Raw genomic sequence first — 17,119 nt, 5'->3', positions numbered from 1 at the left:
CATAATGTTCCCAGGCTGGATAACATGGAATAATCAGTCAACCAGCCAGCAGAATGTGTGAGACATCATAAAGAGAATTCAGATATGGTGTGAAATAGCCTGTTAGACTGCAATGCATGGTTTGTCAATTTACAAAGTAAATAGCTGCTTCCCTGTGACTTTTGGCCTGATTACATGCTGTTATTTTAAACAGCTTTGCTGCCAACAAAATACTGAGAGGCACACATGAGATTGTTATTTTCAATGAGGTGCCTCAAATGCAAGAATGCCAACCTTAGATGACATCTTAGAGCACATTGGAGAGTTTGACTTGTACCAGAAAAGGGCCTTTTTTGTGCTGTGTTTGCTCTCGGCTGCCTTCACACCCATCTATGTTGGTATTGTTTTCCTGGGTTTTATACCAGAGCACCACTGCCGGAGTCCTGGAGTTGCCCAGTTAAGTAGCCGTTGTGACTGGAGTCTTGAGGAAGAGCTGAATTACACCCTTCCAAAGGGTGAGACCCATGGGGATGCTTTCACTAGCCAGTGCAAGAGATATGATGTCGACTGGAACGCAACTGAGCTGAGCTGCATAAATCCACTAGATTTTTCCACTACTTACAGGAACAGAAGCAGTATTCCTCTCACTGCATGCCAGGATGGCTGGCTTTATGATTTCCCAGGATCATCCATCGTGACTGAGGTAAGAAGCAAGCAACTGTTTTCTAGAAGGCAATACCAACGTTACCAGCTGAACCCTAAAAGGATCCATATGAGTCTGCCCGGCAGCTTAGAGAGTCCTTGGAGGTCCTTCATTGAGTATCATTGCCAACAGCAATAGCTGCTAGAGAGAAGGGCTTCTGGAACACAGGAATCTGTCTTCTAGCGAGTCAGCATTGTCTGCTTGGACTGGCAGCAAATCTTCATAGTCTCAAGCAGAAGTCTCTCTCAGCCCTACCTGGAAATGGCAAGGATCAAAGCTGGGACTTTCTGAACGCAGAAGCATGCTGAGCTATGATTCCCCTCTATAGGTGCTTCCCAACTGTGAAACTCTTTCCTCCGAGACAGTTATGCCTGGCACCGTTGGTATTTACCAAATAGGCACTAAGCAAAGTCTGCCCAGTTCATTTGGGGGGCGATTTAATATTACTTGCTGTGAATAGTTCTTAAGACCCTCACCCATGGCGATTGTTTTCAGAGCTGATTTCAACATTGCTATTGACATTAAGCTTGTTCCAAGCTTAAGCTAGTTGCACTTAGGTCCCATTGAACCCAATGTGAAAAATTACTCATGATGACATTGATTTCACTAGGAACCAAGTCTTCCAGCCTATTTTTTTGAAAGCTTTTTGCTTCTCTTTGATCGTTAATGGTTTGCGTGTCTGATTTTTAATTCTTATTTTTAACGGTGTTCTTTCATCTGATGCTTGTCCCCTGCCTTGCATACTGACAATGATATAAAAGTGGCATGGAAATGTTTTAAAGTAAGTCAGCATAACTCCTACTCAAAGCCACTCTGCTTAAATATTGCTTGTCTATGGGGATGTTGGAGGGTAGTAGTTGAAATGGCCATACACTTTAGAATGAAATAGTCCTGAGAGATGCTCTTCAAATGGTCTGGAATTACAGTTATGTTGAAATCTCACTCAAGACATGGGATTTTATTTTATTTTTGCATTGTCTCTGACCTGGATGTGTTTTGTTTTAGTTTAACCTGGTGTGTGAAGATGCCTGGAAACTGGACTTGTTTCAATCATGTGTGAATGTGGGATTCTTTGTTGGTTCCATAAGCATTGGATACATGGCAGACAGGTAGGTCAAATTTTATGTATACCATTGGAGTATTTATTGTTGTATAGCCACAGGCTATATAAGAATGCAGCATAGCTTTGCTGGAAAAATATTGTTTTTAACTGAACTTCAATGAGCTGGCTAAAATATCTGAACCGATTACTGGCCTCAGCTGCATATGAGAATTGGCTGCCTTCATTTTGTCTGGTGATGTCCCAAGAAACTTAAACTCTTGTATGTACACACCATTAACAGCTGGTTTGCATTCCGGGTCGCAGTTCGTAACCTGAAAAGTTCGTAACCCGAAAAGGGCCTGAACCGCCGTTTTTCGCATGCGCAAAGCACTCTTTTTGCTATTTTCGCGCTTTGCGCACGCACAAAGGCGTGCGGCGCTTCTGCGCACGCGTGCGCGGCAAAAATACTTCCGGGTTTGCGAAGTTCGTAACCCGGGTTGTTCGTAACCCGAGGTGTTCGCAACCCGAGGTACGACTGTATTCTGTTTAGAAGCAAGTCCTGTTAAATTCAATGGGGAGAGAGAATACATGCAAACTCGGCAGTTTCAAGACAAGTTAATTATGTGGCACTCTGATCCCAAGAGGGAGCAGGTCTGCAGATTTTATAGAAAATCATACTTGTTAATAGTGTTAATTGGTGAAAGCTGCTTCATAAGCATTGTTTATAGTGATAGCTCAGGTGGTAGAGCATGAGGCTCCTAATCTGAGGGCCGTGGGTTCAAGCCCCACATTGGGCAAAATGAGGATTACAGGGGGCTGGACTAGATAATCCTCATGGTCCCTTCCAACTCTATGATTCTATAAATAAATCCTAAAATAAAAGGTAAATTTAATGAACAAAATAAACTTTTTTTAGTTTTGTCTAATAGTAATTTAGCTTTTTTTTATAGCTCCACAGCAGAACATATTCTTTGCATGCAGAAGGCCCTAGCTTCAATCACCATCTGAGCTAGGAGAGATCCTTGTCTGCAGCCCTAGGGCGCTGCTCAGAATCAGAGTAGACAATTCAGTTACATGGACCAGCGGTCTGGTGCGGTGTGAAGCAGTTCCACATGTCCGCATGCCTCTCTCCCCTCTTTATATATATAATATTGACAAGTGTCATTTTTCTCCACAGGTTTGGGCGTAAACGGTGCCTGTTAATCACCATCTTAATAAATTCCATTTCTGGTGTTCTCATGGCTTTTGCACCTAGCTACACGTGGACGGTGGTTTTCCGCTTGATACAAGGATTGGTCAGCAAAGGGGGTTGGCTAACAGGCTACATCCTTAGTAAGGCTCCTTACACTTGTCTCTTCTGGGAATTAATCTAATAGGGATTAAACTTGAAGAAGGGTCAAATCAAAAGTACAGAGAATCAGTCTAGGCCCAAACCATGATCCAGAGGAAAGGCGAGCACCACAAGATGAGGCGGCAAGGTAGAATAGAGCAGGGCATACAACCCAGCCTCATCAATACAAAAACAAACAAAACCCAGCAACTAGAAGACTCAAGAGGGAGTCCTTATATACTCTGGCCTGAACCCCTGGCCTACCTGGCAGCAGGGTCAATCCCTGTGTCCAAGGTCCTGCAGCATCCCAGCTGAGGTTTGTCAACATGGGCAGTTGAGAAGGCGCCTCACAACAGCTCCCTTTTGTACTTTACATGTTGATTGCAGCATCTGGGCTTGAAGAAGCATGTGACCCTCACCTATTCCAATCCTATTCCAGCTGAGGAATCACAAACCTCCCAGAGCTAGCAAGCCTCACCTGGCCAGCTAGGGAGCTGGGCTGTGGGCCCTTGCCTGCCTCAGCCTCCTGGAGCACCCCATCTGTTCCTAGCGTTGCCAGACTCAATAGAGGACAGGACTTCTGTGCCTTTAATTGCCCTGCTCTCTTTTGAGTCTGGAAACCTTAAAGAGAAACCAGCAGACCCTTTGCTTGGAAATTAAACAAAGGGTCTGCTGGTTTCTCTTTAAGGTTTCCAGACTCAAAAGAGAGCTGGGCAATTAAAGGCACAGAAGTCCTGTCCTCTATTGAGTCTGGCAACCCTACCTGCTGCTCCCTATGCCTCAGAGCCTGCTGTGTTCATGGAGACAGAGGCCCATCTGGCTCTGGTGATGGGCCCTGCTGCTTTGCTTCCTGTGCACCGACCCCCATCCCCTCGTCATCCCCTGTTACTCCATGAGTATTTCCTACACCAACCTCTCCTTTCCCATTCCCAGCTTACCCCAGTGTGTCCCAGTCCTGGCTACACCTCTTGCCAGAATCCTGTTCCTCCTCTTCCTCTTCTCTGTTGTCTTGCCAGTTCCTGACAGCCTCCTAGACCACACCCTCACTACAGCTTCTGGTAGTTCAAGCAGTTCAGGGATTGCTTACTCATTAGGAGAGCCCTTACTCAGAAGAGAAGCTGGGTCTGTAGATGCATGCTATGTTGTTACTTTTTGGCTTGACCCAGAGTTTTTGGCACAGGCATTCTCAAGGACTGGGTGGTGGTGGGTCTATTGCCACCTCTAACAGCTCCAGAGGTTCTTTGGAAGATCTCCCCATGGAGAAAATTTAAAGGAATATGCATCTCTCACCTCTGGTTCTCATGGGCCCTGCCTGCACCTTAAGGTCTTCACACTGTGGGGGGGGGGCAGGTCTGGTTCATCCTTTGAGGACTCCCTATCTGGTACCAGGTCAGGGCTAGACATGACAGTGGTTTTCAACAACAGCTGTGTTGGTTGAGGATGATGGGAGCTGTCGATCCACAGCTTCCCTGGCAAGTTGGCGGGGAGGTGGGATGGGATGTGGGAATCTACTAAGATTTGAAATATATGAAGTTCAAGGTGGCTTGATAGATGGAAGATCTAGTGTGAGCTGTCTTCAGATCATTTCCCACACCCATTTGCTTATGTTAATGAAGTTTCTCCACCCTTAAAAAGTCACAGAATTTGTTGGCCTGAGCTACAGAAGAACCGTTGGCATTGTTTACCAGGTAGCCTTTACCGTTGGACTCCTTGTGCTTACTGCTGTGGCTTATGCAATTCCTCACTGGAGATGGCTACAACTGGCAGTTACCTTGCCAAACTTCTTCTTCTTGCTGTATTACTGGTAAGCAAGATTTCCATTACAGCCAAAAAAGTCAAGGCATCTGTATAATGCCAGCATGGAAGCTTAGCTAGATATATTGGAAGGTACCCAACAGGGCTGGTGTCCAATTCCAGGAGGCCTTTGGCACAGTGCTGCCAAAGGGCCCCCACTCCTCCACATGGACACCCAACACACAAACACATCAGCTCCCAACACAGTATTTTTCTTCCTCTTCTTCCATTCAAGAAAGCCACTGCTTCATGCTCACCAAACCAAGCAAGGAGGATAGTGCATTGGAGCATGTTGACTCAGCTGCGTAGGGTTAGTGTGAGGGATGCTTTTGAGCCCCTGGGCCCTTGACCAGTGCCTGATCTGGCTGGCCACTGGAACTGGGACTGGTATCCAGCATTTTAGCATGTAAAAGAGAACTCACAGTGTAGGATATTTGGCATGGACGTGACAGTCCTCACTTCAAATGTCTCATGCATCTCAGGCCAACTTCCACATTGCCTTATCCCTTTTTTCTTTACTAGTAATGTTTTTACATTACTATCCATTCCTTAAGGAAACCAACCCTGAGATCTGGAAGGACAGATCCTGAAACTGAGGCTCCAATACTTTGGCCACCTCATGAGAAGAGAAGACTCCCCGGAAAAGGCCCTGGTGTTGGGAAAGATTGAGGGCACAAGGAGAAGGGGACGACAGAGAACAAGATGGTTGGACAGTGTTCTCGAAGCTACCAACATGAGTTTGACCAAACTGCGGGAGGCAGTGCAAGACAGGAGTGCCCGGCGTGCTCTGGTCCATGGGGTCATGAAGAGTCGGACACGACTAAACGACAACAACAACACATTTTACAGTGTTGTGCATTTTGCTACCATCCAATAATGCCCCATTTCTTGCTGTTCTAGGTGCCTTCCGGAGTCTCCGAGGTGGCTGATAGCCCAACGGGAAAATGACAAAGCCCTGAAAATTATTAAACGCATTGCCAAGGGAAACCGGAAGAAGCTGCCTCCCTCTATGCAGGTAACCCAACCCATTTTGCCTTCAAAGTTACATAAGGCTAGCCGATGCACAGTTTGTATATGGGTCAGAAATCCCAAGAGAGGCCATTTTGGCAAGCCAGAATATGGCAAACATGGAAGCGTTTGTAAACTTCAAAACCAATTCTGGTCCCACATGCAATGAAGCTGGGAGGGGTGATCAGTGGAGAATAACAAGGAGCCACATGCTGGAGTAAAATAGGCCACAACTTTATTGATTATGGGAGGAAAGGCAAAGGCATGGGCATGGATCTGTTAATCAACTAGGGTGAGTGCTGGTTGATATGCTGTTGACCAACAGATGGGGTTGGCTGATGCTGGGATGGCACTGAGCCACTGGTAGGGAGTACTATGGCCTGTCAACCCCTAACTGGGCTTCCTGTAGAATAATTGTCCTCTTAGCCCACTGTGATTTGATGGTTATATCTAAAATCAAGCTTCTTGGTTTTTTTAAAGCTCCTTCACCCATTAAGGTTTTACAATAATCCCTGCAACTATGACTGGAAACTTTCAAGCGCCCTTCGTTTTGTTTAGATTCCTTCCTGCTTTGCAGGGGGTTGTACTAGATGACCCTCAGAATCCCTTCCAACCGTACAAGTCTACGATCCATTTTCCTGCCCCCCCCTCAATGCCCCAATGATACAAACATTGTTTATTTGCCCTTCTAGAATCTTCAGTCAGAGGAAGAAATGGGTGACAAACCAATCCCTTTATTTCTGGACCTGGTGAGAACACCACAGATAAGGAAACACACCCTCATCTTGATGTACTCTTGGTAAGGAAAGTCCTTGCAAAACTTTCTATTAAAGCAATTGCTCCAAATCACTAAATTTCTAGGGTACAATCCTCTCCCCTCTCCCCACCCGTCCACATGCAACTCGCAGTGGAGAGCCCGAAAGGCCTCGATGGAACTCTTTAATTCCCCTTCTGCAGTTAGCATCATTGATTGGTCCACAAGCACTTTCCACTCTACCAATCCTCCTCAGGCTGCCTACTTAGCTCCAATCAGGCTCCATATTTAATTTTAAGCCGCCCTACATATTTGGCTAGAACTATGAGTAGGCTTTCTGCACACACAAAAACAACCCCAACCCAGGGAAGAGCCTGGCTTCACCTGGTCTGTTTTTTGTCTAGGTTCACAAGCTCTGTGCTGTATCAGGGCCTCATCATGCACATGGGAATTGGCGGCGGCAACATTTACCTGGACTTTTTTTACTCTGCTCTTGTTGAATTTCCAGCCGCCTTAATACTCATACTCACAGTTGACCGCATTGGCCGCCGCCATCCCTGGGCTGCCGCAAATCTGGCAGCAGGAGCCGCCTGTCTCATTACAGCCCTAGTGCCTGAAGGTGAGTGATATAAGCAAAAATCTGCCCTTATTCCCTTATGGGGTACACAAGAGCCCTTTATTGGGCTCTCCATCGGTCGGAGATATAACAGAGGCCAACCAGAGAAGTTTGAGAAGCAAAGCCTTTATTTTTGCTGTTGCAACAGGGTCCTTCCCCTCACGCAGGAGAACAAGGAAGGAACCCCAAACAAAGGTGTCCTGCCCTTAAATAGAAATTTGAAATTGGTTTCAGCCCACCCCACCCCAGAAGCATCACCCATATGTCACAGAAGGGGTGTAGCCCAATACCGCCCTCCCTAGATTCATCATAGGTACATCATGAAAGGGGAGGTCTGGTGGCAGTAATCTGAGCATCCTGGACCCTGCCCCCTGCCCCCAAAACCTAATCAACAAAAAAAGGAGATATTTACATTTCCCTGTTTCCCAGCCAAGTTAATCACACCCTTTTGTCTGGCACTCCGGTATCAGGATGCCAGGGATTATCACTTTAATTCCTGAGACAATGGGAAGGTTCCCCCCACCCCCCTTCTTCCTTGCAGAGGAACACCTGGTCAGAGAGAGTCAAAATGGTGTCAGTCAGGCCTGTCTTCCTGTGCTGCTTCAGACATGTGCCTGTACATTCATGTACATGTTTATGAACAAATATACCTTAAAATTCTTACAACAGTGAGCAAGCTGTGCGCTGAAGTGGATCTATATGTTCTCTCTTTTTTCTGGCTTTCTCCATATAGAGCAAAATATACAGGAACTTGGACCTCTTATTTTGCAGGGAGAATATCAGCTTGAAAGGGGTGGGGATTCTGAAAGGAAAATGACTGACAGGGGAGGGATTGAGCTCCCTCTTTCCCATCCTGAGTGTAGCTGAATCTAGCAGCAAAACCCAGTCATCCGAATGTATATGTGCGCTCAGAATCGATGCCCCAAGGGCAAGGAACCTGTGACCCTTCAGATTTTGCTGGCAAGGCCCAAACCAAGACATTTTGACACCTGAGGTGAACTCCAAAATGACATCACTCCCCCACCAGGGAAGAAGGGGTGAGTGAAGAGCTAAATCCGGAAAAAGAAGGGGGAAATATCTACATTGGGAATGGGGAAAGGGATAAAGATTCACATTGGAAACCAGGTTAGGAGGAGACCAGCAGTTTCTCCTGTTTGCCAAGAGGCCCCAAGAGGCATTGGGTGGGGACTGCTGAGGGGGCAGCAGATCTGGCCTCCAAGGAGCTCGCCACTGCTATTGTTGCCACTGCGGCAGTAGCACCACCAATGGACGATGTATTCCTTGAAGGTCAGATCTGCTTCTCCCGTGGATTCTGCTGCCTGAGGTGGTTTGCTTCACCTTGCCTCATGGGTGGGTCGGCCCTGGTTGTTGGACTACAACTCAACGAGGAACGAATCCAACAATATCTGGAGGGTTGCAGGATCTTTATCCCTAAGCTATCTATATCAAGTATGACTTCATCCTGCTGCAGGGTATCGTGTGTAGGTGCTCTTCACTTTTATATATCCAACGTTCGGATAACAAAACCCTATGGCAGTCATTTCTGTATACTGGTTTGCACCACATATTGAGCTAGTCTTTCCATAATGGCATCCATTCAAGGTTTCATCTTGCAAATCACAGGGCAACTCCATTTCTAATTAATTTTCTCTGTGTGTTTGTGAACCTGCGAGTGTTGATTCACTACTTCCTGACAAATACCAGGTGCCACAGAAACAAAAGTATTGTGTGCAGTATTTGCCCCATGAAATACAATTTCTAAGAAGATGTAACTTTTAATACCAATTTTGCAGAGAAAACCCAAGAAGCCGCAAAAGCTTTTGGCTTCTTAACAGTGTGTGCAATGTCTTTTCAGATCTCTATTGGCTTAAAATGACTGCCGCTTGCATAGGCAGGATGGGCATTACAATGTGCTATGAAATGATTTGCTTAGTCAATGCAGAACTATACCCAACTTTCCTCAGGTGAGTGAGCCATCTTCTGATACTATAGGATGGGCTGGTGTCCCTTTGTCAAAAGGACCAGTTGACAGTCAAATGTAGAGCTCTCTACTTAGGCTGTGGGTGCAATGATATTAACTGTTGCTTTTCATAAGCTGGTAAAAAAATGTGAAAGTTTATTTATTTATTTATTTTTATTTTTATTTATTTATTTATTTATTTTTAATTTTAAAAATTTTTATTTGAAAATTTGATAAAACAATACACTACATCTTCGAATCGGTCCAAGAACATTCTTGTACATTTTTTGAATATCGAAATTATGAAATATCAGAAGAGAAAAGAAAAGTAAAGAAGAGAGAGGGAGAGGTGAAGTGTGAGTAGAGAAGGTGATGTAGAACCATAGGAAGGGGGGGAGTAGGCAAATATCAAAAAAAGAAAGAAAAAAAAAGATGAAAATAAGTGCACGGAAAAAAAAGGGGAAGGAAGGAACAAGAAAAGAAAGAAATAAGGGTAAGAGGGGAGGGGGGAGGGGAAAAAGAAAGCAAAAAAAAAAAAAGATTATATAAAGGTCCACTTGAAAAAGATCATCTCAAGGGCATAGTGCTTCCACCGCTTTCAGCACAGTATTTCTTATTACATTTTCATCCTCCTGTTAAAAATATTTCAATAAACATTTTACCTTTAAATCTATCTAACAATATATACTGTATATACGCTACTCATCCTTACAAGGTTATTCCAAACATAGCCATGTTTTTGTCCCCTTGTCTGTTTTCGTTAAGTAGTCATTTAAACATTCCCATTGTTTTTTAATCCAATTTTTTGGTTTTTGTCGTATTGTATCTGTGAGTTTCGCCAACTCCAGATATTCGCATAATTTGTTTACCCATTGTTTATTTATTAATGAACACATTTGTAGACAATCTTTCTTTTAAAAATGCTCACGATGCCGGTCTTGCAGTTACGAAGTGAAAAAAAAAAGTACAACCAGAAATAAAACAACTCTTTAAAAATCCTCAAGAAAACATGATAAAGAAGTAGGAGCTAGCAGGGAATGTGAATTTAATAGCTTTTAATGAGAGTGTTTGACCTGCTTTAATTTCTATTTTCCATTTGTTTCCACACGTGGCTGGATCTCTGGGGCACTAGGGTAACTGGGCAAAGGGGCGATACTAGATTCTGCACTGATATACCGGTAAATAATGGCTTCCACATTTATTTTTACAGGAATCTTGGTGTTCTTGTCTGCTCTTCAATGTGTGATATTGGTGGGATCATAACTCCATTCATTGTCTACAGGCTGGCAGATGTCTGGCATGAACTTCCGCTTGTTGTCTTTGGTAAGAATATGAACTACTTCTTTTATGTTGAATGAGGGTAGATCAGGCACCCCCAAACTGTGGCCCTCCAGATGTTTTGGCCTACAACTCCCATGATCCCTAGCTAACAGGACCAGTGGTTGGGGAAGATGGGGACTGTAGTCCAAAACATCTGGAGGGCCGAAGTTTGGGGGTGCCTGGGGTAGATTATTAATTCTCAGACAGGGAGCTGTGGTTCTTCAGATGTCACTGAACTGCAATTCTCACCTTCCCCAGTTAGGGATGGGAGAGAAATGAAATTTAAATGTGAACCTATCTAATTTTCACTTTCTGTAACAATTTGCAAACCAATGCAGCCATCCATTGAAATACAGAGTTCTCTTAATTTTGCAATGCCGTCTTCCAACCAGCTTGGTCAATGATCAAGGATGCTGGTAGTTGTGGTTCAGCAATATCTGAGGACCACAGGTCCTGCCTCTGAGGCATTATGGGGAAGGATCTAGATCTGTAGGTAGCCATAGGCAGATCAATCTCCCATCCATACCACAGTCATAAGTCTGTTCCATGCTCTTTCCACATTATTCTCCAAATTCATACTCAAATATCCCTAGCTAAGGTAGATATACCTAATGGTGAAGAGCATGCATCCCCAAACTTCGGCCCTCCAGATGTTTTGGACTACAACTCCCATCATTCCTGACCATTGGTCCTCTTAGCTAGGGATCATGGGAGTTGTAGGCCAAAACATCTGGAGGGCTGCAGTTTGGGGATGCCTGGTGAAGAGGATCAGATAGAAGCTGACCATAAACCTGCAGGCAGCTCCTATAATTGAACAAAATATTCGAAGGATCCTGGTGACTCAACTCCTGTATACTACCTGAACTTACGTTTGCTTTTCTGACAGCTGGGCTTAGATTTCTTCCTTTACCTCAGAGGTTTCTTGGCAAGACATTACAGCTACATTTTTATAGTCCTCTCCCGGTAAAACAAACCCTAACTCCTGCTGTCGAAAAAAATCCACATCCTGCTATTCTGCTAAACAATTCATTTTTATCAAATTGTTGTGTCATGTTATTCTCCATTGCAAATCAGGGATAGTTTTGGATTCATGGCACAGAGAAAGGAGATTAGGGTTACAGAGGAGCACAAAGAACCAGTAGGAATAGCCAGGGAATGGTGCAGAGCAAAGTTGCCCTACCCTTTTGAAAACTGGCAGCCCTGCCACCTGCCTAAGCATCTCCAAGAATAACCCTGTCCAGGCGTTTGTTTCTGCATACATGGCAACAGCACATGCGCCAGCAGTGTCCCCAGCTGACTTGGGATCAGCTCAGTCTGGAGGGAACTGCTTCCGCATCCGTACGGTGGATGTTGGAAACTGCCTAATCAACTCCCTTCAGACTGAGCCAATCAAGAGTCATTGTTTTTTTGTTTTTATTTAAATGTATTTTTATTAAAGATTTTCTTGATTTACAAAAGTATGTGTCATGTCCCTCTTATTTTTACCCCATGTAACATTTTTTGTACAAATCGGTTTCATTTGTTGAGACATTAGGAAGAAAAGGATGAAAGAGGGGGAGGGGGAGAGATGAGTAGGGGTGGGGTCGGGTGGCGATGTTTCTATTTTACTTAATATATGTGGGGTTTTGTGTTAGCGTTGCTTGTGGAGGGTTCTCTGCTGCTCACTTGTGTTCCTTTGTTGAAGGGATGAGTCTTGTTCCGTGTATTCCTGCTGGAAGCTTCACACAATAGGTATCTGCGGGTACCAAGCACCTAAGTAGGACTTGAAAGAGTTCAAATATGGGAGCTGTCAGTCTTAGAATTCTGAAAACATTCTCTCCGTGACAGAAAGCTACGCTTCGAAAACAGTGGCTTCAGTTCTAGAACACATTATCTGCATACTCACATTCTTTTTCAAATGCCCAGAGATGACACATTCAGAGGAAATTCAGAGGAAATCATCTCTGGACATTTGAAAAAGGATGTGAGTATGCAGAGATACTCTGAAATGTAAGTGATACATGTAATCTATATTCTCACTGTGGTGAATTCCTACGAACTGCAGCTGATTCTCCTATCTAAGGAGGATTCTGGAGAAAAATGGGATCACTCATAAAATAGTCTGCAGGTGTGGGAGAGGAAGAGAACCTGCATCTACATGCTGCTATTTCCTTTAATACAGTTCAGCAATATCTTACAAATTGTTATAGTGCCTTAGTATCGCTTCACATAGGGGGGTCTGTCTCAACTGATCATTTGTTTGTGCCATGTGTCTGAAGCTGTGATTGGTCTCATTGACGGTGGCTTGGTTCTGCTCTTGCCTGAAACCAAAGGAAAAGCTTTACCTGAGACTATTGAAGATGCCGAAAATATGCACAGGTATGGTCCTGCATAACTTATAGAGAAAAGCATTCTTAGTGAATGAGAGCTCTAGCTGGGCATTCAGCAGTGCCAGGAGGAAGGGGGAGTGCATGGGGGCATGTGCCCCACATAGGGTGAGCTGCCTTGATCTTCCTGTGTTGAGCCAGATGTGATGAGCTCTGAACTCCTAAATGACTGTGAAGGAAGGTGCTTAGAATGCTGATAAGGCAGTGCTCTCAATCTAACTGCATTCAGCAGAGAGCGGCCTTCAAACTCAGCCTGTGAAGGTCTTCTGTGTGGGCTCAGTAGTTGGAAGTGGAGCTCGCACTTGGAACCCCACTACCCTTTTCACACATTCACGTTGCATGCCTGATGAAGGTGGGTAGGAACAACATATGGGCAGCAGGAAGGAATTGTTGGAGAGGAGCAACCAGCAAAACCTAAATTTAGATTTGGAGAGTGTGATTTCCCATTACAGGGGCAAATGAAATCAGGGGTGGGGGGTGGTCACAGCTGGAGCGTGAAATGCATGATAATGTGGATGATAATGTCCTGTTGGTCAAAGGCAGAGTATTAGGCTCCTAATATTTATACCAGACCTGGCCAATCTGGAAGCTTCATTGTTCCTGCCAATCATATTGCATATGTCTGCTTCTTCCTAAGTTTCTGAGTATAGATATGGCAGCTAATCTTTGGCGATCACTCGTAGCCGAGTAAGATTGTCTTCCATAAACACAGTTTTAACAATGAGTCCGTAGGTGACTGTGGAGGCCAATTCCGGATCCATACATCCATACATCCTTCCACAGTGGGGACTTAGGTTTCCAGGCAGAAGTTGATCATGGTATGGATTTGCCAAGCGTGCCTTCTCTTAGCACATTTCTCCCTTGCGTCCTGAGTTCGAGTGTCTTCAAAGCCCATGACATCTTTGGTAAAGGCTGTTCTCCAATTGTAGCCCTCACAGGCCAGTGTTTCCCAATTGTTGATACATTTTTTTAAAACTGTTTTAAACGGCTTCACTCACAAGGGTCATAGGAATGTGCAAGCCCACTCACCATGACAAGGTGATGATCCAGCGAGTGAAGGCAGCTAATAGACCCGGTAGCAACACCCAGCACCCTCAGGCAGTCCTACAAAGACCTATTAGCACCCATTAGAGGGGTTTTTTTATGGAAGGCAGCTCACAGATGCATTTCACAGATTGCTGTAATACTGCCCTCACTACTAGGCATGCTAGGAGGAGGCAATGACGTTAGGTTAAGGCCCACCAGCTGCAATGAGGCTTGTGACTTTCAGGAATGAGGAGGGGAAGTTTAGCTCTTTACCTCTAACCACAGCCCTAATGAAAAAGCACCCCTCCAAAAGCTGCTGTTCACACCAGGAGGGAAGTCTGAGCCAAAGAAAACTTCAAACTTGCTACAAATCACAGCTTTGGGGGGGGGGGTTGATCATAGCAGGTTCAAACTCTCCCTCACTCCAGCATTCGCACGCCTGACTGGAAGTCCCCCTCAGTTGCTATTTACATTTAATAAAAGATTCACGCAGCTTGAAGAGATATATTTAGTGTAATTTGGACCCAAAAATCATGGAAGACGAATTTTCTGATTCTCTTTTCCTGTTCATGTTGCTCTTCTGACTTTGTTTCCACAGGCAAGGAAGGCCAAAAGAAAAAATGATTTATCTCCATGTTCAAACCTCAAATGCGGCAGAATATTAAGAGCAGCCATTTTCTGCATGATTTTAGCTTGATTTGGCATTAAAGAAAAATGGAGCAAGAGAGCAAACACAGGCTGTCGTAATTTTTTGAACTTTCTTTATACTCTGATTCTTTGCTGCTTAACACAACTACAGTGTGTTTTTGACACTCTGCGACACTGGAGGGAAGTCTATCAATCAGGGATGGGGAAACTAATCTTCCAAAGGTTGTTGGACTCCAAATCCCATCAGCCCAAGCCAGCATGGTCAATAGTCAAGGGTGATAGTGGTCGTAGTCCAGAAACATCGAGAGGGCTATAGGTACCCTTTCCCAGGGGACTTAATCAGTACACAATATGACCAAACTACAGGTTCAGTTAAAGTGTTGAGAAGCCTTAGGTCTTCCCTTGATTGCACCACACTGGGCTTGGCTATGCTAATGAAGTAAGAGCACAGCCACACAAATCCCACACCCACGTTCTTTTACTAGATAGGATTAGTGGAAGGTAAATCCCATTAAATGAACTTGACTTTCTTTGGCGTAAACATTGGACCAGGCTTTGAAGGACTACAAAAGATAAATAAATAGAAGACTTGTCCATTATGGCAAAGTTTGACAGTTTGTGTTCAAAGGGTTGAATGTGGAGATGTGGAAATCAGTTTATGAGAACAAAACTCTTGCTTTAGAATTTGGTGTTGCTTTCACGGAGTTTACAGCCAAAACAATACTAACAAAGGAAAGACTCAAACCCTACATGATGAAATTCTGTATGTGGTTTGGGAAACAAAAATCAATGGGAAGAATTCATTGCATCAGCAAATAGACCGTTTCTAAAGAAAAGGGAAGTCATTTACATCATTTTGCACTGCATTCAATATTTAGGAAAACCAATTCTGTGTAGCAATTCTCCCCATAAAAAAATGTTCTGATTCTGGCTATCTAGTTCGCTTCACCTACAGACTTTGAGTGTAATCTGTGTATTTTAAGCCTCATTATGGAGTTAGGCTTGGGATGCGGGTGGTGCTGTGGTCTAAACCACTGAGCCTAGGGCTTGCTGATCAGAAGGTCGCCAGTTCGAATCCCCGCAATGGGGTGAGCTCCCATTGCTCGGTCCCAGCTCCTGCCAACCTAGCAGTTCGAGAGCACGTCAAAGTGCAAGTAGATAAATAGGTACCGCTCCAGCAGGAAGGTAAACGGCATTTCCGTGCGCTGCTTTGGTTTCGTCAGAAGTGGCTTAGTCATGTGGCCACATGACCCGGAAAAACTGTCTGCGGACAAACGTCGGCTCCCTCAGCCAGTAAAGCAAGATGAGCACCATGACCCGGAAAAACTGTCTGCGGACAAACGTCGGCTCCCTCAGCCAGTAAAGCAAGATGAGCACCACAACCCCAGAGTCGTTCGTGACTGGACTTAACTGGCAGGGGTCCTTTACCTTTTTTTTAATGGAATACTTAAATCAGGAATGAAAGACAAAGAAAATTCTCGAAGTCCTTAATTTTGGTCAGTTCTTAATGTAGCCATCTGCGTGCCTCATCTCAGGTGCTCATGTGCGTGCACAAACCCCTCCTTGTCCCCTCCTTGTCCATCCGTTTCAGGAATCTAATGATGTAAGCTGTTTTCTCAGCTCATGCCAATTTCTCAGTGCGAAATTCCAGGCGTTCCAGATACTCATCCAGGATTCGTGTTTCCTTTGGGAATGAGCCACTGTGAAGACTGTGCTTTCTTTATGATATATGGTTTCTTTACACATATATACAACCTGAGCCTATGATGGAGGAGCTCACACCATTAACACTCCAATAAGGTCCTGCTTCTCCTATAGCCACAGCCTTGGATTCAAGCAGAAATCAAACATTGTGCTCTGCTCTCTGGTTTCCAGCCTGGAACTTTACTTCTGGGTCACATTACATACACTTTCAACTCTAAACTCTGGCTTTTGTCCTCACTATATGCAAGTTGGGGGAGCCCCACCCATTTGCCATCTCACACAGAGCCCCCTCTCCTTTGCTTTCTTAACGACTCATGACCTTTCCTTTGTTCTCTTAATGGACCATCACCCTGCAAAAAAAAAAATGCCTCTCACACGTTTTTATGTTTTTCCTTCCAACGTTCTTTTGCATAGATTTTCCAAGGACCGAGCCTCGGTCTTCTGTTCATGCGATAATCGTTTGATTGAATCCCTCCACCACATAGTGTTTTCTTGCCCTCTATATAGTGCTGCTCAGAGAAATCTCTCGAGTCCATTAGCCCAAAAACTGGTCGGGTATCCGGCAGAGGCACATCTTGCCTTCTTATTGCAAGACACAGACCTGTTTGTAACCTTCCAAGTGGCAAAATTTTTAACTTCTGTCCCGTCTTATAAGAGACGTAATGGTCTCCTATACGAAAATTGAAATTCTTTTATTATATCCTATCCCTGATTTTGTATATTTCTCAAATATTTTATTTCTATCCATATTTTATTTTATTAATTGTAACTCAATTACTGGTACGAGTGCCTTGGTTGCTTCTGTATTTTTATGAGCTTAAAGCTGAAATAAACTGATTTGGATTTGGAATGCCTCTCAGAATAAATAT

At 44.3% G+C, this 17,119-nt stretch overlaps 1 protein-coding gene across 1 annotated transcript; it reads left to right on the top strand.

Annotated features, from left to right (window-relative positions):
• Window positions 1–265: 265 nt before the first annotated feature.
• Window positions 266–14,817, top strand: LOC118082821 (solute carrier family 22 member 2). The gene is made up of 11 exons (XM_035110651.2): window positions 266–682; window positions 1,688–1,791; window positions 2,902–3,056; window positions 4,690–4,858; window positions 5,749–5,863; window positions 6,549–6,655; window positions 7,015–7,229; window positions 9,082–9,190; window positions 10,397–10,509; window positions 12,765–12,864; window positions 14,497–14,817. The coding sequence occupies exons 1-11, from the start codon at window positions 266–268 to the stop codon at window positions 14,561–14,563; spliced, it is 1,671 nt and encodes a 556-aa protein (XP_034966542.1). The 3' UTR covers window positions 14,564–14,817.
• Window positions 14,818–17,119: the final 2,302 nt, after the last annotated feature.

The sequence above is a fragment of the Zootoca vivipara genome, chromosome 3, assembly GCF_963506605.1.
Source record: "Zootoca vivipara chromosome 3, rZooViv1.1, whole genome shotgun sequence".
In the NCBI taxonomy this organism is placed as follows: Eukaryota; Metazoa; Chordata; class Lepidosauria; order Squamata; family Lacertidae; genus Zootoca; species Zootoca vivipara.
This window is presented reverse-complemented; position numbering and strand designations above follow the sequence as displayed.